We start from the raw sequence: 25477 nt of genomic DNA on the forward strand, positions 1-25477 counted from the left end.
GTCACTGCAGAGGGAGACGAGACAGGCAGAGTGACAGGCACAGTGGGAAAAATATTTGCCGATTAGGAATTTTTCACATGATGATCTTCCATCAAAACTAAAAATAAGCAAAAGCGCAACTACATAAAGCAATGATGATAGAGAAGAAGTGAGGTTATGCTCACACGATTAATTTTTCTGCCCAATTTATGTTACTGTTTTATGGCCAGGATAGGCTGCTGTGCATTATACCATGTATACATCTACAGATTAAAGCGCACACAGAAGTATACGTGAGGGTACAGTTATAGGTCAATGGAAATTATAAATGTATCATTCTTGTTATAAGGAATCAGCTTGCATGAGAATAAAGCGATTTCCTATAAGGATGTTGAACTAACAATGTAAAGATAAGAACAGGGATTACAATGTATTACAGTATGTATTGTTGGAGTGTAGGCAAACAACCTTCGGTAATCTGTTAGAAGCAAATATATATGCTAATAAAATACTCCCCCGTTAAAAGGTGACTGCTACTACAAACATGATAAATAGCTATGTGATCCAGTCTCGCTATTCCCAACATCCAGTTTGGCTATTCTCAATGAACAAGAAAATAAGTGCTCTGACCACCATTATGAAAGGGAGCTCTGCTATGGACCACTGGAAGTTGTGAAGACCTAACATATAAAGCCAGGTTGGAACGTCCTCCCTTCCCTCCTTGACCAGTTTGTGTAGATGCGGCCCTACAGGATGCCGTTGCTCTGGCTCCTAACCTTTGTGCGAGTTGGCTGCTAGAACTAGCCAAGGTTTGTCCAAGCCTTATTTTATACACCGATCAGCCATAACCGCATCATATTACAGTAGCAGCTGTTAAGGGGTGGGATATATTTGGCAGTAAGTCAACAGTCAGTTCTTGAAGTTGAGGTGTTGAAAGTAGGAAAAATGGGCAAGTGTCAGGATCTGAGCGACAACGACCAAATTATAATGCTAAAACGACTCGGTCAGACGTTGCAAAACAGCGGGTCTTGTGGTTTCTGGTGAGCAGTGGTCAGTACGGACCAAAAGTGGTCCAAGGAAGGACAACAGGTGAACTGGCGCCAGGGTCACAAGTATCTAAGGCTCACTGATACGAATGGTGAATGAAGACTAGCCCCTCTGGTCTGATCACACAGCAGAGCTACTATAGCACAAACTACTGAATGTTAATGTGGGATATCTCACTGTTCTTGTTGAGTCCAGGCCTTGATGGGTCAAAGCTGAATCAGCGACACGAGGGGGAAATACGCAATTCTAGGGAATTGCTTTTAGTGTCATGGCTGATCGGTGCCTTTTTATTTTTTGCATTCATTCAGTATTCCAGCACAAAGGCTGACTGGGAACTGAAAATGGCCCTGGAAAAAAAAATAAATGTAAAAGTGGCCTCGTGTTGTAGGTGGATCTAAATGACAAGTAGAGGGGGCAGCATAAGTAATACCTGAAGCTAGATCTGTGCATTGAGGGGTCATCCATTCATTGCTTGTTTCTCTGGGCCTAGAAGTGCCACACAAAATTGCACCAGCTCAGCCCTTTATCGACCCAAAAGAAAGTAGAGGGGCTAGTTTAAATTGGAAGAGACGCCATGATGACATGGGTGCTAGCACCACCCCCATGCTATGCAGTTACGCTAACTTCTATAATAAAAGGCCGTTCCCCCCTAGCCAGCCTGGAGCTGCTCCCTGGACCGCCTGAGCCAATGGGAGAGCGAGGTCTGTTGCAAGTGCTCCATTTTACATCAATCCTAATTCAACGGCAGTGATCCCACTAGAGTGCAATGAATCTGGCTATCTGGCCAGATATTAATGCCAGCCCTCTATGACCAAACCAGCCCACAACCTGACTGACCTACGGGGGATCTCTTCCTGTAGAGTCTATGACCAATCCGCCATGTGATAATTGCTACCAGGAGGTCATATAGACTCTGACAAGATCAGAGGGACAATATGGAGAACATCAAGAGCGATTATGGACCTTAATAGGGGTGATCTAGTAGAATAGTAGTCCTTTACTGTCAGGTGACAAAACTGGCTCATATCTTGTATGGCCAACTTCTAAAGCATGAAAGATTAAAAACAAAAATAAAACGACAGTATTACTGTAATCTATGGAGCCAAACTAATAAAATAAGATTCTGACCATCTTAATAGGGACCCAAAATCTTTACTTTTCAACCACATACTAGAAAATGCCACATTTTATCAAACAAAGGACACAAACTGAAAACACAAGTGAAAGCTTGTAAAGGAAAAATATGTAAACAGCTCTGACGATGACAAGCAAATAACCCCAGTGATCCGCAGTCATAACTGATAAGCGTTATACACAAGTAACTACTTCGAGGAAGTTGTGGAAACATTATCTCAATAACAGAAGGCACAAGTTAATGCCATTTGCATAGTGTGCTGTACAAAAGAATAAGGCCTCATTTACATGTGAGCCCCCCCCCTCCCCCTCCCCCATACAGGACCAAAATGCCCAGTCTACTGTTAAACGGATTCAAAAGAAAAACATTTCAGTTTTTTTTCTGTTATTAATTTCAAATGGGGAAAAAATGGGTTTAAATTCAGTTTCTCTTTTCCAAAAGCAGAACAGAGACACAGAAAGCCCCAATGAAGCCCAAAGGCAGATGTGAAGGGGGCCTCGCCGGTTTCTACAAGGACAGAAAACTACAAAAGAATGGCTACTGTATAGTGTGGTTTACTAAAGTATACTAAATAGCTGCATGGTACAGAAGACTTCTATTCGGAAGCAGCAGGGGACATAACCAGGTTTAAAGTGATTGCTATTGAGAAAGTCATGAGACCCGTACAGGGAGGTAAGTGGGTTTAGGAGTTATTAACAAGAGAAGAATTCTGGATTCTAAAACTAAAAACACCAGATTTCTGTTTGGATTAAACTATAAAACAGATTTTAGAGTCTTCTCTCATCTGTGCAGGAGATTCCCCTTTCCTGCTGCATTCGGGTAGCAGGAAAGGGTAATCCCCACAGCAGAACGGTTCCATCTCTGACTATGATGGAGTCCGTCTGATTTCTGCCCACTTGCCCGGCATTTTCTACTGCTGTTTTCTGCTGGAGGTTGCGACGCAGATGTGAAACCACCCGTAATTCGTGATGTGCCGAAATACCATTGATTTCAATGGGGCTTCTAAGACGAGCGTTAAAACACAGCGTTTCTAACGCTGCGTTTCTCAAGCGCTGTCTGTTCTATTTTCATGCATTTCAAGCCGCGAGGCTTTGCCCATTGAAATGAATGGGGTGCATTTTCCGCAATGCAGAAAACGCAGTTGAATGTGGTTACTGTGTTTTTGACTGCGTTTTTTCAGTTCTGCCATTATCAGTTTGCTTGGCTGTGTTTATAACTGTGCTGAAAGCAGTCAAACATGGTTAAAACGCTGGTCAACGCAGTAAACGAAGCGCATATGTGAGAGTGGCCTAAAAGGAAGTAAGAATACACAGGAATGGGATAAGAAAACACAAAGACGTATTGCTGTGAGGGAGGTTTCACATCTGCATTGGGGGTTCTGGTTTTCTGTCCTGTCTTATGACGGAAGCAAACAGTGCAGAACAGACCCCATTGGCTATAATGGGGTGCGTTCGCTTTCCACCCAGCTACCCGGCTTTTAGCCAGAAGAAAAAGCACTGCATGCAGCGTTTTTTCTTCTGGCATTTTGAGAGCTCAGAGTCTTCGACCGGAGATCAGAACGCAGATATGTGTATATATAAACCCCCTAATAAAACCGCTGTATCTACCCAGCAACTGTGCAGTTGGTCTGTTAGGAATTGAAAAGCTTTTTGTGTAAAAAAACAAAAAAAAACACAAAACACATACTAGAAGAATTACACTCTATACCCCAAACCTGCAACAATAAACATTTATATGGGGGTTACCTCTTACTACTTCTGCACAATAAAACAGGGTTTATTATGGATGTATGTCACTGCATTCCAAGACCCATAACATTATTTTTCTGTTGAAGGAGCTGTAGAACGACTTCATTTTTATGGGACAACAGTTTTGTTTTTTTGTTTTTTTTATTGGTACCAATTTCGGGTATTGTAGGTCCCACTATGAAACTTTATCATATGATTATTTGGCCGCTTCTATAATCCACTCTAAGAGTTCTGCACTGCAGTGCATTATAATGTGATGGAGAAGCAACATGAAGTAGCCAGGGAGAGGGTCCGACGCAGGCAGTAACATGGCTAGTGTGTCACCAGCCCTGGGGTTCTGCCTCTATATTAGGTGCTGGGGCCCATCCCCAGCCCCTGGTGTGACATAGGTGGCATGTCAGGGGGAAGTGGAGACATTATTTAAGCACCAGATGAAGCCATCTTAAAGAGGAGTGATGCAGCAAAAGAATTGTTAAAGCGGAGGAGGTTGGCTGTAACTTAGTAAGGCGATGTTAGCCATATGTTCGGCCACATCCCCATGCTGGGGGGGGGTGCACAGGGACCCCAGTAGTGAGTAATAAGCACAGCCAGCTGTTCAGAAGCCCAGCAGAGAAGCGGAGCAGAGCCCAAAGGACTGAGGGGTGTTGTATGGGTCTGCACAGATGAATAAAAAAAAATAAAAAACAGTGTTAAATGAGACAGAGAGTGGAGAGACTGAGTGTGCACCGATGCATTAGCGAGAAGGAGACAGAGGCCCAAAGAGAAATACCTCCATGGTCATGATGCAGATGCTGGTAGGTACTGATTGAAAAAGTGAATAACTGCTATAGAGAGATTGTCTTCTCCCAATTCAGCCAGTCAGAACTGAGAGAGAACAGAGTTAGAGGTTGGGTGAATGGGGAGAAGACAGTCGGAACAGAGTGAACAGAGTTAAGGTTGGGTGAACTGCAGAAAGCCATGAAGCCTTCAGAGTATGAGTGCAGTCGAAAGTACTAGGCTATGAGAGAGCGAGCCATGGAACCATAGGGCGAAGAGCTGGAGAAGCTCTGGTCGTTGATCCTGTATTGCCGAGAAGGTGGAAGCCATACCACCAAGTAAGAGACTGAGTGCTACCTGTACTTTACAGTATTATTCCTATCAGAGAAACCAACAGGCATCCATAACAGGAGTGCAAAGGCAGCAGACCAGAAGGCCCACTGATACAAATAATGGCACCCAGCCATTTCACCACTCGTATCCATGGGTGGTGTCCGGTACTGCAGCCAAGTCCCATCCATTCACTTGAATAAAGCTGAACTGCGGTTGCATAATTGCAGATGGACAAATGTGGCGCAGTTCCTTGAACAAAAGAAAAAAAAAAGGTACTTTTCTTTTTTTAAATAAATAATCTCAGTCAGTTATGTAACCAAGAAGCAGAGCGCGGGGCTACAAACCTACAGCAAATATTTAGCTTTCATCCGGCTAGAGTAGATCTTTGATCCCTTGGCTGCTCATGTAGATAAAACTGAAGAAAGGAAAGTGAAACTGCAAAAAGGAAGAAAAATAAAGAACAGTAAACTGTGACGACTTCAGTAAGTTGTGTGGGGGATGAGGGTGTAGGAAGTGGAGACAGACCAGAGACCTGGTGGATGGGCAAACTGCTACTCACAAGAAGGGAGATGACACTTCACAAAATGTGCCAAACAGGGGCGTAACAATAGAGGATGCAGGGGATGCGGTTGCACCCGGGCCCAGGATCCTTAAAGGGGTTGTCTCGCGCCGAAACGGGTTTTTTTTTTCTTTTTCATAGGCCCCCCCGTTCGGCGCAGGACAACCCCAAAGGATGTGTTAAAAAAAAAAAAAAAAAAAAAATTTCATTACTTACCCGAATCCCCGCTCTGCGACGTCTTCCTTCTTCCTTCACCAAGATGGCCGCCGGGATCTTCACCCACGATGCACCGCGGGTCTTCTCCCATGGTGCACCGTGGGCTCTGTGCGGTCCATTGCCAATTCCAGCCTCCTGATTGGCTGGAATCGGCACACGTGACGGCGTGGAGCTACGAGGACCAGCTCTCCGGCACGAGCGGCCCCATTCACCAGGGAGAAGACCGGACTGCGCAAGCGCGTCTAAAAACGCCAGAAGACAGCGAATTTAGACGGATCCATGGCGACGGGGACGCTAGCAACGGAGCAGGTAAGTGAATAACTTCTGTATGGCTCATATTTAATGCACGATGTATATTACAAAGTGCATTAATATGGCCATACAGAAGTGTATAACCCCACTTGCTGCCGCGAGACAACCCCTTTAAGGGGTCCATAAGGCCTCTCTTCTCCGTATAGGGAGCTCAGTACTATGAGTAAAAGCATAGTTGGGGGTCCCGTTATAGAGTTTGCATTGGGGCCCAGAAGCTACAAGTTATGCCTGTGGTGCCAAGCATCACGGTGGCAGCAAACCACTGCTTATCCTAGGGCTATGATTTTCCAGCAAGACAAACACACACATAATGCAGCACTACAGTATACAGATGAACGCACTAACATGCAACATATATTTGAGGAACCACATTTCTTTTCTGGAAAACCCCTGGTGTAAATTGCCTTCAGGTAAAGAAGGTAGAAGGACCTGGTGCTTCCCCTTCACTTCTGTCAGCATCAGAGGAACTTCTTTACCAACAGATGGAAGTTTCAGATACATTGTAAACTTTCGAATCTTCCTCGTTTCTCACTACAAGCAGGAATAGATTCTAGACGAGGGAACCAGAATACTTAAGGGAAACTCCAATTAAACACCAGTACTTAGGGACAAGTACTGATATAGAGTAGACAGATAAGTTGGCCACTGATTATTTTACTATGGTACTAATACACTTTCACAAAGAGCAACACGAGGAGGTCTTGGCTCGCTGTCAGTCTGGGATCCAGTTTTTTTTTTACTATGAAAGTTTGGGGTTTGGAGCCTGCTGGACTGTAGTCTTATACTGGAAAAGGCTTGGTGTAAGACTTGACAGTCTTCCAACTTCATACAAGTACATCCACTTCTCACAGCCTCCAGGCATACAATTGTAAGAACACTCTCGGCGATTATTCTAATGTGCAATTAAGAAAAAAAAACTGTACAAACTAAGGCAAGTTTATCACATGGGCGATTGCAATATAACTGCGAGAAAAATCACAGTTATGTTCAGGCGATTTGTGAGTGTTAGCGATGCTTTTTCTTGTGTAAAAAAAAATTTGCACGTGCCCTGCAGGAAGGAGAACACTGGCGATGTACGCAACGTCACTGGAAAAAGAATCAAGCCCGCTGGAGAGGAGGGGGACCCAAAGGACTGCCGGAGCCAGAAGATCGGCGGGGAGAAGGTGCAGTAAGGAGGCTGCCTGGGGAGGAATAGGTGAAAAAAATTTTTTTCTGGAAGCTTTCAGTTTTCATCCGAGTGGAAAAAGCAGAGACCACCAGAAGTATTGCAAACAGCCATAGACTCACCTACAGTATTACATAGTGTCGAGGGGAGTTACCGCTGAAATGGACTGGCATTAGAAACGGGGCAGCATAGTTGCCTACTAGGACTTCCTTTATGTTTTGTGGCTTTAGGTAAAACTGGGCTATACCATCCATTACCTGCTGCTGTGTTGTATAACTTTGCTGTGTTATATTCACTTAGTTATATATTCTGAATGGTTCCTCAGACCAGCAACAAACATCAAATTTTACTATGCCGCTATAGTTTTCTATTTAAGGCGAAAACCTTAGTATTGGTATGCAGAAAAAGAACAGATGCAATGAAAAATAAAAAGGCAGCAATTCATTTTGAAATGTTCAGGCCACATGTAAGGGCTCCCCTGAAGGGTTAAATGCTTGCAATGGTGATGGACTTAATTGCACCAAATTTCAGCAATATGGAACAGAGCAAGCTCTATGGGGAGCAGTGATATCAGCACTATATAAGGTGTAGGAGCTCCTTACCATGCAGAGGTGTTGCTGAAGCCGAGGCAACAAGGTGCAACGATCAGCAGGGAATGCAGAGATTCAGAGACTGTTGAAAGGAGTGAAGCTGCTGTTGGGAAGAAAGGAGGCTGCTGGAAGCCAGAGGATCCAGGTTTGACTGCTTGTTTCACCATCTGAAAGGCAGCTTAGATCCCAGACAGCAAACTAACGGGAGTACCAAGAGAATGCAGAACTGTGTTGCAGAAGAACTGGACCAGGGCCAGGAGAGGACAGCTAAAAGTTCTACCACTTTGAGTCATAAGTGAGGCCGGCCTCATTAAAAGCTTAACGGTGTGCACACCATAAAGAGACTTGGTAGTGAGTCAGCAGGCCTGCCGTGAGTGTAGCCATGACTGAAGCATTATTGAGTCGAACAGTAGTGACATTTCTGGGTCTCGAAAGGCTTTGTGGGAACTATTATTGGGACATTCTCCAGAATAAGGCCTGGATATTTCGAGACAGCATTAGTACAGTTCATGCAAGCTGGTTTTGTATTGCACAAGGCGCAGAGGGGATTTTCATTATTAACAGACTGTGTGCATCATTCTGCGGTTGGCTGTTCTAATGACCTGTGTCAGAGTGCGAGTTGCCCTATTAATACTGTGTGTGGCCGGTATGTGGCTATTATTCTATACGAAATGTGAGATCATATTATTCCTTATTGCTCATAAGAGTTAGGTAGCCGTAGTGAGGAATAGTACTGCAACAATTGCTTTCGTTTCTTCATATATTATTTTTAATTTACAGTTCTTTGTTCTACAACAAAAATTGTATAACAATTTTTGTAACCGTTTTCTGTATCGTATTCTGACACCTGCAAGGCGCTTCCATCACCCACGACACACATGAAGTGTTCAAGTACACATTTTATATATCTCCAATGGTGCCTCAACTTAAATTTATGTTGAAAATATATGTTGAAACCAATAGAAAACTGGTAATTGGTTCTGAAGCCCCAAAATGCCAACCACAAGTAATATGAAATGGGGATCGTTCCGGTCCACCCAACCACATTCACAATAAACAGGCAGTCGTTCATTGATTAAGGACTGCCTGTTTACATGGGCTGATCAGTCATTCAATTGTATGCATGGAAAAACTGAACGACGAACAAGAGTTTGTTCGCTCCTCGTAGGTTGTTCAAAAATAGTATAAAGAATGTGGCAGCATAAATGGTGAAGACTAAAACACTAAACCTTTATTTCTCCATGTCTTTAAAGATAAAGTTACGTTTTGACACGCATTTGAATGTTGTTCAGTTGGGGCAACCATTTACACTGTTAATTGTTCAAAATCCGTCGAGATGCGGGAATCTGAACGATTTATCAGCCTGCTGGAGACGTAAATCACTTACTATGAACTGGAGCTTCTTCAGGCTCCTGCACAGAACATACAATGTACCAGTAATATAACAGTAGCAGCTCATCCTGGTACAGGTAATAAGCAATACAAAACCATGTAGTACCACACTGTAATATTGAGGCGCTACCAGATGCCAATCGGGGCATGTTCTTCAGCAGAGGCGTAACTTGAAGCTCCTGGTCCCTGATGCAAAACTTGTAACAGGGCCGCCAACTATAATGCTTCACTCATAGTACCAGGCTCCCTATATGGAGAAGAGAGGCCTTTTGGGCCCCCTAAGGCTCCTGGGCCCGGGTGCAACCGCATCCCCTGCACCCTCTATAATTACGCCCCTGCTCTTCAGTCATGCCAGTGCCTTAGCTGTGAGAAGTCCACGTTGATTGGCTTCATTATCTGGGACAGCGTACGTGCCACAGATCCAGACGGTCTGTGAGAATGCACCTGGTTTCAAGTTGCAGGGAAGGACCATTGTATCTCGAATATATTGTCTGCCGAGGCCAATGTAAATGGAGGAAGCACTGTATTTGGACAGCTGGTCTTTAAAGCACCTGCAGAGAATTTTTCACTGGCTGTTCTTTCTATAAGCCAGTTCAACTTAATATATCAATCTGTATATCATCGCCACATTCATGGGCATGTTATGTCAATACCCAAAGAACTGGGTGTACTGGTTGTAAGGGTACTTTTATTTTGGTTCAGTGGCCCAAAAAGAGCGATTGCCCATGTAGACATTGAATCCAACAGGACATGTGCAGGGAGATAGCTCACTTGCCGGGGTTGCATATTTTTTTGGGCTCTCCTACAAAACAGAGCGACTGTCAGCCAATTTAAACAGGCGGTTGTTCATCTATGAACAACTGCCTGTTTACTATGAATGGAGGTGGGCGGCCTGGAAGAAATCTCCGGCAGGCTCCCCCCCATTCAGTGAGCACAGGAGCGATAATTGTTGGAACTTAAAGGGGTTGTCCCGCGCCGAAACTGGTTTTTTTTTTTTTCAACCCCCCCCCCCCGGTCGGCGCGAGACAACCCCAATGCAGGGAGGTAAAGGAAGTTTACCGGAGCGCTTACCTTAATCCCCGCGCTCCGGTGACTTCAATACTTACCGCTGAAGATGGCCGCCGGGATCCTCTGTCTTCGTGGACCGCAGCTCTTCTGTGCGGTCCATTGCCGATTCCAGCCTCCTGATTGGCTGGAATCGGCACGTGACGGGGCGGAGCTACACGGAGCCGCTCTCTGGCACGAGCGGCTCCATAGAAGATTGCAGAAGACCCGGACTGCGCAAGCGCGGCTAATTTGGCCATCGGAGGGCGAAAATTAGTCGGCACCATGGAGACGAGGACGCTAGCAACGGAGCAGGTAAGTATAAAACTTTTTATAACTTCTGTATGGCTCATAATTAATGCACAATGTACATTACAAAGTGCATTAATATGGCCATACAGAAGTGTATAGACCCACTTGCTGCCTCGGGACAACCCCTTTAAGCACCCAACAGTCACCTGGTGTAAAAGTACCCTTCGTGATCTCAGGAGCCATTACTTCTATACTCGATCATCATCTTATCTTAATAAAAGTCGTTTATGAAAGAATATTAATATGTGGAAGAACAGGTTGGTGTGTTGGGCAAGACCCATAAAGTAGAAGTTGTCTAAGGTAAGGGAATACTGTGATGGCAGTGCTACTGGTATGTATACAACAGTGGCAGTGATAGGATACAGAGGCTGAAGTTAGGAACTTACTATGGAACATAGAAGCCTGCTCAGGAGGAATAGACATACAAGTTCAGTTATATAATAAAGATCGGACCATGCCATGTATAGTATATGGATTGTTTTCTGTAGTTACCACTAGTGTATGCAATAATAGGGCATCCAGTGTGCACCGTCTCTGCAGATCGAACAGCTGTCTGATGTGAATTCCACCAGAAATTCTTAGATGTAACACAATGTGGCCGTGTGAAGGAGGCCTTAAGCTGGGTGTACATAGATTGGTTGTGTCTGGCCAGTTCCTTTATGCCTGAGCAAAAGGACAGGGATAGAATAGATCATTAGTCTTTTTCAAGCAGACCAATGGTCAACATGGAGTTAAAAAAAAAAAAAAAAAAGGATAAGAGCAATATGCTGTGCATAGAATTACATGGACCGCATATGCCCCAAAAATACACCCAGCCCGCACACTCTGATTCGCTAACTCATTTAGATTAAAGGCCCCTCTAATATGGACCTCACATGCTCGCCTCCAGGACTTCTCTAGAGCAGCAAAAGGTCCCCCGTGATTGATAGCGCTGTGGAATAAGTAGGCGCTATACAAGTAAGGATTATTATTATTGTGTGCCACTAGCCTTGGAGGTGCATCAGTCAGGTATGCATTCTGCAACCAGCAACCGTAGAGGGCTGTTTTAATCTCTGGACACCTTTTAGATGCGTCCATCCCCATCATGGAAGCGGCTTGCTGCTGTCTGCTGAACTTTGTGCCATTTGGCATCGTTGTCTAAAAGCAGCTCATTAAGTACACTTTATAAAAAACACTTCACGCAGAGCAATAAAATGCAGGAAATTTAAGAGTCACGGAAATCTCAGGTGATTAAATATCATGTGACAAGTTCACAAGTTTCACTTTAGCAGCGTCTCCGCAATATAAGTCATAATTTTTTATTTATTTTTTTAATACAGTTGACAGAATTATGGGGGTTTTATCTAAAATTAAAGTAGAGCTCCAGCCCCCATGGAAAGAAACATTCTTACATGACATGGTGCTCAAACATTCCTACATGACATGGTGCTCACACAGATGTGAATTTGTACCAGCGCAGCCCATATGGTAACACCAATCCCTCAGATTCAGCTTTTACCTACACTAATTCATTGGATAAAGCCCTAGCCAGGAGACGCATTAAGTCCAATGCACACGGTTGGGTCGGATTCCGCATGCGGTATCCTGCAGGGGAATCCGACCCGGTGCCCGGCCAGTGACTCCTGCGTACCTGTTCGGATTTCTTCTTATCTGTACGTGGCAGTAGAGATAATGTCGCGCCGTTGCTAGTGGCAGTGTCAACTGCGGACAGCCCACGGATTGGACAGCTTCCATTGACTTCAATAGAAGCCATCCGCACTGAATCCACATTGAAATTGAACATGCTGCGATTTTCTCTCCATGCACGGAAAAATAAATAAATCGGAATTGATTTACACTTGTTGACATGGAAAAGAGATTTTCTATAGCATGTTTATGGGCAGTATTTGCTGTCGCTCCATATTCCGCTATGCAAATACACCCGTCTGCATTCGGCTGTAGGCCTCCTGCACACAGGCGGGAATTCCACTGCGGGATTTCCCGCAGAATTTCTGCCCTTGCCCGCTGCCATAGGATTGCATTAGATAACGTGCCAGCTGGCGCATCACGGTGCCGACAGAGAAAAGACGCCGGACGGGCGAGTATAAGGTCACTACCGGGGCACGGGTCGTATCCCGCTGTGAGAATTCTCGCCGTGTGCAGGCGACTATGGAGTAGGTTTCTTTAGCGTTTGGATGTAAACAGTGTTTCCATTGACTGAATTCAATTCAATTCAACCTTGGAAATGGTGACTGAATAAAAAGAAAAAAGTTGTGTAACTTTCCACCACACAATGGTTACATTTACATGAGAATAAACAGATACACATAACAAGGATAAGATCTGTCAACAGCAACTTACTGACAGTTTGCAGGTTGTAATTCCTACAAGCACATAAACTGAGAAATAAGTGAAAACAAGGACAACATCCGCATGGCGTTTGTTTCTCCTCTATATTAGGTGATTATTGTTATGAAGAAGCCCACACAAACACAGGGAGAACAAACTTCATGCAGATGTCGACTTTGGTCAGATTCAAAGCTATTACTCCAGCACTACAAGGCCGCAGAGCTAACCACTGCGGAGTGAGAAGGAGCGTGGTGACTCGGTGGCTAGCAATGTTGCCTTACGTTCAACTCTAACCAAGGACAACATCTGCATGGAGTTTGTATTTTTCTTTGTGCTTCTTCTCTTCCATTTCCAGAGCAGGAAGAAGAAGAAAGCAGCATGACTATTCAGTGGTTAGCACTGCTGCTATGCAGTGCTGGGGTCCTAGGTTCAAATCTGACCAAGAACAGCATCTGCATAGAGTTTGTGTGGGCTTCTTCATAATAATCACCTTATGTAGTGCATACGTTTATTGAGAGGCACACACACAAACAACGTACAAACTCCACATAGATGCTTTCCTTCATCAGGTTTGAATCGAGGACACCAGTGCTGTAAGGCAACAATGCTAATCACTGAAGGCCCATTTAGACAACGATTAGTGCTCAAAAGATGTCTTTTAAGCAATAATAGTTGTGTGCATTACACGGCAAAACGTTGAGCGATCACCTTGCGCTCCGAGTTGGGGATGCAGAATACAAGCAGGGCCACTTGTCTTCTGCATCCAGCTGTTCTCTGCTCAGAGCGCCCGGCTGTTATACAGCTGAGTGCTCCGAGCGGGGAATACAGAACACACCTGGACCGCTCTGTTCTTCATACCCCGGCTGTGTTCAGGGAGTGGGATACAGCTGAAACAATAGAATCAGTTGTATCCCTCTGTGAATCCCTGATACGGCTCATCGTTGTCTTGCTGAAAGACAATGATGAGCGACGGCTTAGCGAAAACTGCACGATGCCAGTTAGACAACGATTATTGCTTAAAAGACGGCTTTTGCGCGAATTTTGAGCAATAATCGTTGTGTCTAAATGGACCGTAAGCCCACTGTGAAATTCAATGAGCTGGACAAGCTGAACTTTTGAAAAGTTTGCTCATTTCTACTAATCACTGTTAAATGAAGCAACAATCACCAACAATAAACCTTCCAACTGCTACATTTCCATTTACTGTACTTTTTAGCTTAGATTTTTAGTAGGAGACAATAAGAAATAAACATCAATAAACTCATTTCTGGGCTGAATGGCTGCCTGGAAATATTCCTGTATACCATAAGCGATCAATGAGATTGGCCCAACTATCCGTCCATCTTTCACCAGAGCCTCAGTACACTATACCATTGGAAACTATACCCAGAACGGTGACGCAAATTCAAAGACAAAGTAGATCTCATTTGCAGATAAGCAGAAAATGGAATTAAAGGTCAGGGATAGCCTCATTTCCCACCTGTTCTCCAGCAGGTACTGTATGCAGGTCATTACTGTATGCAAAGCTTACTGTATTCCAGATGGCGGCACAAATCCCCTCCAGTAGAAAACTGGCATGAAATATTAATAGGTCATTAGTTGTAGGTCAAGTATTAGTGATAGGAGATTGTTCTTACGAATATACGGCCTGATGGACAAAAAAAGACATCTGCTTCAGCACTAGGTTCATTTCCTTTTTCTTTTGGTAACACAGCCTATTTGTATCTGTGAACTCCTTACTGGCGCAACACAAAGGGAATGTCATATAAACTACAGAAAAGGATGTCCCATCAGAATTTTGTATATGGCAAAATGCAGCCCAGTGTTAGAAACCTTTTGTATTTATACTTATTGCAAAAAAGTTTCTATCCCCGGATATTCCAAGACTAATGTTAGAATAGCGCCATCTGTTTCTATTGAAGGACCCTTCTGTGTCCGGTTTGTCTCAGTAAGCAATGCTCAGTCTTGCTTCTCTGCAGTAACGCTGTCAATCTCTCTTATCACTTGCTCAGTTTCTCTTCTGACATCAGAGAAGATATGGCAACTTCAGTAGCAGCCACTCACCACACCAGGGATACCTTCACATATCCAGTGGAGCAAAGAGAGGAGCAAGACTGAGCAGGTGGAGCAAATACTGAGTTGGACAAAGACTAGAGACAGAAGGTGGCGCTATTCTAGCATTGGTCCGGAGAGATCTGGGGAGAGAAACACAAATATAAAATGCAGGTTCAGGTTTAGGAGTCAATAAGCTTGTGAGGCACCACAGAGTTGCTGTGCAATTCCATGATCAGGGTACAGACTGCTGCTTGTACCTCCCAGTAGTCTGCCTGTGGCATTGTGTTTAAAGTGTCACACCGGTGAATTCTGTTTTTCATTCATGATGTATCTAGCCCCCCAGTATATAAAAATCCCCTAGTATTACCTTGTTTAGTTATTCCTTTCAATCTGAAGCTTTCTGGAGTCCTCCTTGGATGGTCAGGTGATCTCATTCTGATTAGCTGAGATTTACTTGGCTTTGTGCTGTCCCAAAAAATATTTTTTTCAAATCGGCACACTTCCTGTGTGATAGGCCCTACCACATAAGTGCTTCAGAGGGAGCACAGAAGCTCCCATCACAGTTACTACTGATGATTAGAGGCTCCCGTCACAAAAAAGTTATAAGGAAGGGGAGGATAGTTTAGCTTCCCAAATGTATGCTTGGGGGTCTTATTGCTCATTTTGGTGAATGTAGATGGTGATAACGATATTTTAGGGTCCTCTGCGGAAGAGATGGTACAGTCTCTAGCTGCTCATGTAATGTGCTGATACATCACAGGATTGAAAGCACAGAACAGAGAAAGAGAAAAATCTCAACATCAAAAAGGTGCATGATAAGTATCACACAGGAGGCTGCAGTAGATGGAATTGACTGAAATATCAGGTGGGGGGGGGGGGGGGGCAGGGATAGAAAAATGTATTTTCTCTTAAGAAGCCCTTTAAATTCCCATGGCTCCACCGCATTATTATTCGAGTACTTTTGCACGTGAAGAGAGAAATTATGTAAAACTAATTTTAATCAAGAATGGTTACATCTGTATCTCCTAACATTAAAGGAGGTTTAGTAAAAGGCATTGTGTAATATACATTTAATAGAGGAAAGTGTGAAAAACAAACTTGTTCCATGAGCATAGTTGTATCAGGTGTGTCTGAGTTTACAGATTGCCCGGAGTGCATCTGGAGAGGTTAGAAAAACGAAGGCGTACAGAACAAAACTGGTCGGCTCATTGACAACGCACGGCCCTTTTAGACAGAGTGGGAATCTCACGATTGTCGCTTGCTCATGTGAACGGGCTGGTGGTGTGATCCCAAGTCAAACACTGAGCGATTAATGTTTAAACGGCACGACAAGCGCACGAGCCGGCGCCAATTTTTATGCCGGCTGAAAATGAACGACGAATGAGAACCTCACTGAGGCGTTCCCTCACCATTAAACTGAATGACGAATGAGAACCTCCCTGAGGCGTTCGCTCTCGTCTAAACTGAAGGAATATCTTTCACTTTTGTTGCTTTGAACAATTTTGGGAACGCTAAACGTTCAGGCTAAACGCCCCGTAAGATGCTCATCCAACCTCGCTAAGGTTTTGTGGAATATGTATGGCAGAAAGGTCTTCTGCATGCCTTTAAGAAAAGAAATCATCCAGATGAGCAAACAACTGATTCTCCATGTCCCATAGTATGTGGTCAGGTGAGCATGCACTCAAGACTGGTTCTACACTGGAACGTGGACTGGATCGTTTTAGTGTCTCATCGAACAGATTTTAATGGCAAAACTAGTCGATGTGACAAACATTTCTTGGGTAAACCCCTTGACCAATGGGGGATATACCATATTTTTCACTTTATAACACGCACTTTTCTTCCCCTCAAAGTGGAAGGAAAAAAAGTCAATGCATCTTATAAAGCAAAGGTACCGAAATTTGTTGCGATCTGCATTTCTTTACACAATTACGAGTTTAACGTGTGATCGCGCTAACTGAACCGCGGTCGCGCAAAGAAACTCGCAATCGGTTAGTAGTTCTCTCTCCTCCCCACTGTCGCCCATACGTACCGCTGATTGGTGATGAGCGCCAAAGAGAACTGCTGCTGCTCCCCCGCCTCCACCAATTGGCTTCTTCCCTTCCTCCTGCCGTACACAAGCGCCGCTGTGACACGGAGCTCTGCTGTTTCAGAGCTCTGCTGCTCCGTCGCCCGGTACTATCCCCTGCGCTGTCCCCGGGTGAGTTCAAAATATTTTTACCTATTTTTCTCCTCCAAAACAGGGGTGGATCTTAGAGCAAAAAATACGGTGCTGATATGACACCATAATGACCTGGCTAGCAGGCCCAACTATATTGAGCAGCCAATCAGAAGCCACAGTGACACCTCCTGTTCTCTTGACATCAGGGCTGGTTGCCATGATGCCAGGGCTTCGGAATGGGATACTGTGGTCTCCAATTAGCTGCAGCAGTCACCTGACTTTCGGCCAGCACGGCTAGCGAGAGATTCACCAGAGCTGCTCCACTACTTCCCGGGGGCAGAAGACAGATAAGTGTTGCTTTAGTTATTTTATAGCATACACTGGCATTTAAAAATAAATAAATAAATAAAAACAAAAAACTTTTCTATGCTCAGACAATCTCTTCAGAAACCTTTCGAAATTCTGCGCTCTTCATATTGCTCCACGACACAAGTTTTCTTCCAGCACTTGTATGAAGTTAAAAACATCCTCATAGAAGCAGACGGAAAAACCAGGGAACATTTTTTTTCTTTTTTCTAAGGACGCTATAATAAACGTTTTGTTGTTAACTTCATACAAGTGCTGGAAGAAATCTTGTGTTTTGGAATTGGCTCTACCAATGAGGCGGCTTCCTTCCCTGCACCGTGCTACTTAGATTGCAGCATAGCGTACCGTTTGGGGGAGTTGGTTTCACTTACTCTATTGCTCTTCATATTGCACAGCCGCATCACCCTGAATGTCTGTCACAGTGTGATATAACATTTATACAATCATACAATAACATCATTATCGGACCCCAGATCAGATTAGGAGCCGGGTAATGAAAGACTACTGGTCCGAGAGGAGAGGTTCCAAAGCCACCAAAAAACGAGTAAAAGGCGACCTGTTGTTCACAACCCATGTCATAGCACGGTCGTAGGCGCCGTCACCCTGCGATCGCCATATCACACCACCCATGCTCTGTAGCCCCAGTCTATTCGAAGCAGCATTGTTAGTTCAGGCCTCAATGTAAGGTTGGGTCCACATTGGGCAGATTTGCCGCATAATTTCTGGGCAGACTCTCCGCACGGAAATTCTGCGGTATTTACAGCAGCAGCAAAGTGAACGAGATTTGCAAAAGTCTTGTTCTCATGCTGCCGTCAGTCCACTGCGGACAACCCATGCGGAAACTTATACGCGGAGCAGAATTCAAGTCCGCGACATGTCAGTTGTATCGCCATCTCTGCTGCGGACTCTCTATGGGGACAGATTTCTGCAGCAGAATACAAGTGGACAAGGCTCTCCAAACCGCGCCAAATAATGCAGCCTTTCTGCTGCAGAAATCTCACAGAATTTCCGTGCAGTCCCGCTGTGTACATTCCGTGAGATTTGCATCCCGTGGGAACCCAGCCTGAGGGTGTAATCACACGGGGAGTTCACATACAAGTCCTGTCCGACAGCGATATGGATGGAACGTGCACATGAACACACCGATTTCAGTATGTTTATTCACATGAGCGATTGAAATAGTCTCGAGCTTAATTAGTGTTTTCTCGTCATACGGCCGGGTGCAGCGCGTTTAGCGAAAAAAAAAAATATTGCACCCTGGAAATCCCTCGCTCGGGATAAATCCTGGGAATGACTTCAAAAGCCTACATAGAGGCACCTGTAAGCTTTCCGCAGTGTTGGACGCTGATAAACTGCTCCCCCTCCCATTTTTCTTCCTGCTCCCATAGGAGTCTTTGGGACCCGCCGGCGTATATCAGGCAGTACATTTTGCTCGCGTACGGTCAAATTTTTTAAGAGTACAACGTTTTTACAAGCCGTATTTTCGCCCCTGTTAACGAATGCATCGGAAACCAATGCCTCACATGGTAGTGTATATCGGACGGCCGATATACGCTTCTGTGAATAAAGCCCAAGGCCGGTGTCACATGGGCGTGATCGCATTTATGGGTGCACTAGTGCAACGGGCGTTGCGTACTTGTGTATTTTACTGTACTTTTTGTGCACACACCAAAAAAAAAAAAACCAAAAAAAAAAAAACCACACATATATATATATATATATATATATATATATATATATATATATATATATATTCACACACACGTGCTCCCATTCGAAATTCGTGACCCCTCTGAAATCAATGGGTTCTATCCACTGCTTATTGCGCACACATACGTTCACGTGACTCCAGAGGGTCTAAAATAGTTGCAGGCAAGTAGCAGCAATGTCGCGATAGAGCGCAAGCTTACTACATGGCAGCCCCCATCTCCACTGCAGCCACTGATGACAGATCCCCTATGTGACAGCTCAGTGTCAGCGGCGCCCCGGGACAACGACTCCCACACAGCACTGCCTGCTGGTACTTGTAGTCCCACACGTTACATAACACTACAGGCAGAGGAGACTCACCGGCGCGGGGCGCTCGTCTCTGCCCATGTGCATGCTCTGTACAGCGCGGATCAGCAGCTCGTGCTCCGGAGGGCCCCGTTCCCTCCCGGTGGCCGCGAAGCCCTCCAGCAACTCCAGGACGCGCACCACCTGCGGGACCACCCCGGACACCGACTCCGGCCCGTACTGCTCCGTCAGCTGCTGCAGCTCCGATCCCAGGCTCTTCGCCATACTGTACACATCCTCCAGCGACAGAGAGCTGGGAGCCCGCAGCCACACCGGAGCCTCCATCGCGTCGCTGTCCTCCTCCGCAGCCACAGCTGTCACACACAGGCTATAGCCCCGCCCACATGGGAGGCACACGGCGCCACTACACGCCCACCACTGCGGTCCCGCCCACATGCAGGGCGCCTACTGAGCCATTCCACGCCCACCGCTGTGGCCCCGCCCGTATAGAGGACGCTCACTGAGTCACTCCACGCCCACTACTTCGGCTTGTTCCGCCAGTGCAGACTGCACGCGCTGCGCGTAACCGGCCAAGAAGCAATTCTGCCACCTCTGGTGGGGTTTAGTATTTACGGCGCAGCAAACAAGCTGATCAGCGGGGATCCAAGGTGGCAGACCCCTGCTGATGTATTATCTTGCAGATAGACCATCAATAGTTCACAACTCGGTGACCCCTTTAAAATTATACTACACTGGGAAGACTGATGCAAACTGCAGAACACTTGAACCCAGCACCAGCTAGTGCAAAAATAAGGTTGCGGATCTGCGCCCAAATCCATGCAGATTTAACTTAATACCATTAATTAAATCCACTGTGTGATTGTTCTCAGCAAGAGAAACGACGTAATCTTGTAGATATGATACCTTTTAATGGCTAACAAAAATACATGATGTAATAATAGCGAGCTTTCGTACCAACGCAGGGTACTTCTTCCGGCTTAAATGGATTGGATCTGAAGAGGCATGCATATTTATACACACTTATAACATACATACTTATGGCAAGGCACAGATATGGATGTGATTGGTTCGCACTTAAAAGGAATTCTGCAAACCAGAAAACAAACTTTTTTTGCACTGATATCAGTGCCTAGACAAAAAAAGTTTGTTTTCTGGTTTGCAGAATTCCTTTTAAGTGCGAACCAATCACATCCATATCTGTGCCTTGCCATAAGTATGTATGTTATAAGTGTGTATAAATATGCATGCCTCTTCAGATCCAATCCATTTAAGCCGGAAGAAGTACCCTGCGTTGGTACGAAAGCTCGCTATTATTACATCATGTATTTTTGTTAGCCATTAAAAGGTATCATATCTACAATATTACGTCGTTTCTCTTGCTGAGAACAATCACATTTTGCTCTACTGGCTAACACGGTACCAGATCTTTGTTTTCATTAAATCCACTGTAAAATCCCACTTCATTTCTGCAATCTGGTGCATGCTGTAGATTAGGCAAATCAGCAGTGTGCCAAGGATTCGCCATAGATTTTTTTTTACTGTTGTGAGCGAATAGGGATATAAACCATTGCACTGTGCTTTGTTATGGATTCCGCAGCCGAAATTCCATAACAAGCATGCAATATGTGAAACTAGTCGTAAAGCCGTGCCGTAGCTTTACCTGCACCGACATAGTAGAATGACGTGTTAATTAGTGCTGTAACGGATGCGGGCCACATAACGTTACCGTGTCCTTACTGCCACAATTTCTGCCACAAAAAAAAATAGGGCTTTCCAATATTTTTTGCAAATTTTATGCCTTTTTCTGTCTAACTCAACTATTTCTCTAGTTTCTCCTCTGATGGCCTTGTTGACTTTCTAGTTGGACTTTTCCATGGCCAAAGATGCAGCTTGTTTCTTCTCCTCTGCACCTCATTGGACCATAAGTCCTTCACTCCTGGCCATCCTACAAGCCATCGATGTCCAGTAGAACGCCACTTATCAGCTGCATCCACTTTATTGGAGTCATCGCTTCCACCTGCATAAATGACAATTACAGCTGGAGCAGGATCCTTCTCTGTCGCATCCTTCACCATGTGATACAGCAGACGGCACCTCAAACCTCTCCTTCCATACCCTAGCATTGAGCGTTGTCCCTCTGCCAGCCCCAGTCATAGGGACATCTCCGGTCTCTGACTGCCAACCAATGTTCAACAGGGTGGCCCAAAAGCCAAACCATCTTCTGCCCAAAAACGACAAAAAGCTATAGACATATTAACCCAACGCATGGCCTCCTCGGAGTTCATGTCAATTACTGGGTAGACTAACTAAATACCTTCACATGGCTACATGTTTTATACACTCTAAACCAGCGGTCCCCAACTCCAGTCCTCAGGGACCACCAACAGGTCATGTTTTCAGGATATCCTATGGTAAGAACACCTGTGGCAATGTCTGAGGCACTGACAGTAATTACATCACCTGTGCAATACTGAGGAAATCCTGAAAACATGACCTGTTGGGGGTCCCTGAGGACTGGAGTTGGGGAACACTGCTCTAACACTATCTCCTATTCACGCCAGGGCTAAATCCCTGCCCCTCCTCTTCCTGGAAAAAAACTTTACTTTTGTTGCTAAAGAAAGCCCCCAAACTCACTGGCAGCACCCTATTTATGCCCTACAGCAGTGTTCCCAACTCCAGTCCTCCGAACAGGACATGTTTTCAGGATTTCCTCAATGTTGCACAGGTGATGTCATTATTATCAGTGCCTCAGGTGTTTTTACCATAGAATATCCTGAAAACATGACCTATAGGGGTCTCTGAGGACTGGAGTTGAAGAACACCGCCCTACAGGGACAGCTACTTAATTTAAATGAACTCCAAAAGGATCTTTAAATTATCCCCCTTTAACAAGCCATGACCCGCTACCCTGCATCACAGAGACCCCCTCTTGTGGTCCTTCAATGGAGGACCCTGCATTCCTTGCTCTTTTCATTTGCATAAATAATTAGCATACGTGAATATAAAAGCATTTTATTATAAAACATCCATATTACAGAAGTTCACAAATACACCTGTGTCAAACCTAAGGCCGGCTTCACACGATGGGCCAGATTCTGCATGCGGGAGACCCGCAGTGGATTTCGTCTGTGAGCCCGGCCGGCTACCCTGCATAGCTGAATTTTTCTGTGCTGTGGGTGACCGCAGCGGTTCACAATCGGTCATGTATAGTACAGGTTTTTTTTTTGTTTGTGTTTCTTTCACCGTCACTAAGCGATGATGCAGGCACCCGCAGCCCATATGTTATATTAATTGCTCATGGGCTGCGGGTTGGACGACCTCCATTGACTTCAATAGAGGGCATTCGCAGCAAAATAAAGCATGCTGCGATTTTTTTCATCTGCTCGTGGAATACGCAATTCGAATCTGCGAATGTGAGTGAAAAAACGATTTTACATGCCTTTCAATGCGTGCAATTTGCTGCAGATCCTCCATGTGGACGCTGATCATGGAGTCCGTAATAGGAATCTGACCGTGTGAATTAGCTATAAGGCCGGCTTCACATGGGCAGATTCCTATTAAGAAGTCCCTGATCAGCATCCACATGGAGGACATGGACCGTATGTAAAAACTCTGCGTTTTTTATGCAGTGTTTTACTGCACACACAGCTGCGTTTTTACTGGATATTTTTTCGCAGACAAGCAAGCTGATGATCTTACAACTTTTTTCCCCTCTCCTAGTGGCCTAGCAACCTCCGCAAAAGACCCGGAAAAATGCAGTATTACACGTGCAATTGTGAATTTACTGCATTTTTTACATACTCCATTCATTTCAGTGGGCGATTTATGCATGAAATATGTGCTAGAATGTTGAAAATTGCTGTATGGGATTTTGCATCTGCACAAGGAAAGACTAGAAGCAATGAGATGAAACTGAAGGGGAGGAGACACGGATTAGATATTAGACAGTGAGGGTGATCAATGAGTGGAGCAGGTTACCATGGGAGGTGGTGAGTTCTCCTTCAATATACATAGTATGTAAGGCCGAATGAAGACAGTGTCCATCTAGTTCAGCCTATTTAACCTCCTTGTTGATCCAGAAGAAGGCAAAAAACCCCAAGAGCAGAAGCCAATTAGCCCTTCGGGGGAAAATTCCTTCCCGACTCCCTAATGGCAGTCAAACTAATCCTTGGATCCACCTCTAATAGTTCCTACCTGTCTGTATACCTGGATCAATAACCCGCTGGTCACCTAAAATTTATAACCTGTAATATCCTTCCACTCTAAAAAGACATCTGGTCCCCTCTTAAACTCCTCTATGGATTTTGCCATCACCACGTCCTCAGGCAGAGAGTTTCACAGTCTAACTGCTCTTACAGTAAAGAACCCCCTTCTGTTGGTGATGAAACCTGCTTTCTTCTAGACGTAGCTGATGCCCTCTTGTTACCGTCGTAGTCCTGGGTATAAACAGATCATAGGAGAGATCCTTGTATTGTCCCCTGATGTATTCATACATAGTTATTTGGTCGCCCCTTAACCGTCTTTTTTCCAGGGTAAATAACCCCAATTTTATTGTTCAAAAATGTGTTTATTCATTTTTCATTTTAACAGAAATATGGCATTATATCATCAGGGGCCAGTAACTCTGGCCATATTACAACATCAAATCAATTTTGTATTTTGACAATAAACTGTTATTAACTGCTATCTATCTGGCTCCTGCTTGCAATCAATACAATACACCTAATAATAATCTTTAAGCCATTTAGTGTTAACTACTTGGTATATAAGTAAATAGTCTAATTATCGAATAATATTCTAATAAAATCTAGAATCGCGTAACAAATAGAGAAAAGATAAAGTAAAGACATAGAAAAGAAAGTAGTATAGAGGGGGGGGGAGGGAAGAATGGTCGGAGAAAGAGGGGGGGGGGGGGAGGGGTTGACTGACCTGCCAACTCTTCCGTTCAAATCTATTCTGTTTGTCTCTAGTTAACTTGAAGTATGTTAGTCCTGGGGGCGGGGATTACTCCATTTTGGACCCAGTTGGAGATCTCCACCGTCTTTCGTTGCGAGGTCCAGGCACTCCATATCGTTAGGTATTTGTTGAGACACATTTCGTCTCTGGCACATAGTTCCTCCATGTACCCGATCTCATCTAGTTTTTCTATCCACATCAACCTGGAGGGAGTCACTGACTCTCTCCACTTCAGTGGGATCACTTGTCGGGTCGCCAATAAAAAGAACCTTAACAATGATCTCTTGGTCCTCGCCAGCGACCCCGGTATCATTGATAATAACGCCATTTCTGGTGTTAGCTGGGTAGTTTCCCTGCTAATCCAAGAGTACAGGGCTCCTATTTCTTGCCAGAGGGGACCAATCATTGTGCACGACCACCAGATGTGAGTGTATGTGCCCCTTTCCTTTTGGCATCTCCAGCAGGTGTCCGAGTACTGGGGGAAGATTCTGGCCAGCCTCTCTGGTGTTTTATACCATCTCGTTAGGATCTTATAATTGAGCTCTTGGTATTTGCTTGATATATTCATTTTATGCGTTAGGATGTAGGCTTTCCTCCAATCCTCCTCGGCGGGTGAGTGGCCCAACTCCCTTGTCCATTCTCTTTCTAGTGCTATCCCACACCTTCCTGTATCTGCCTCCATCATATGACTATAAAGATTGGCGATTTTACTTTTTGCTTTAGGGTTGAGGATAAATTGTTTTTCAAACGCTGTGGGTGCTGACCCCAACAACTGGACCTCTCCCAGTGATCTGACATAATGGCATAATTGCAGGTACTGATACCATGCTCCGGCTGGGGGCCCCCGGCCCCTTAGGATATTTCTCAAGGTTTTTATGTTCCCCTCTGTGATCATATCCCCCACTCTGGGTATATCTCCGGGGCGGTCCTCTGCCAACATATCTGTAAGGGGTGTACCCCTGAGAAATGTCGGTATGTCCACATTGCCCACTAGTGGGGTTAGGGGA

At 44.8% G+C, this 25477-nt stretch overlaps 1 protein-coding gene across 1 annotated transcript in view; it reads right to left on the reverse strand.

The window, feature by feature from the left end:
* The window catches only part of RILP (Rab interacting lysosomal protein), a 43368-nt gene extending 23484 nt beyond the window's left edge, over nt 1-19884 (reverse strand). Inside the window, exon 1 of the mRNA XM_066599674.1 lies at nt 19569-19884. Within this exon, the coding sequence (XP_066455771.1) occupies nt 19569-19838 (270 nt within the window). The 5' untranslated portion in view covers nt 19839-19884. The remainder of the gene's footprint in view (nt 1-19568) is intronic.
* Between the last annotated feature and the right edge of the window lie 5593 nt (nt 19885-25477).

Source organism: Eleutherodactylus coqui, chromosome 4 (assembly GCF_035609145.1).
Source record: "Eleutherodactylus coqui strain aEleCoq1 chromosome 4, aEleCoq1.hap1, whole genome shotgun sequence".
In the NCBI taxonomy this organism is placed as follows: Eukaryota; Metazoa; Chordata; class Amphibia; order Anura; family Eleutherodactylidae; genus Eleutherodactylus; species Eleutherodactylus coqui.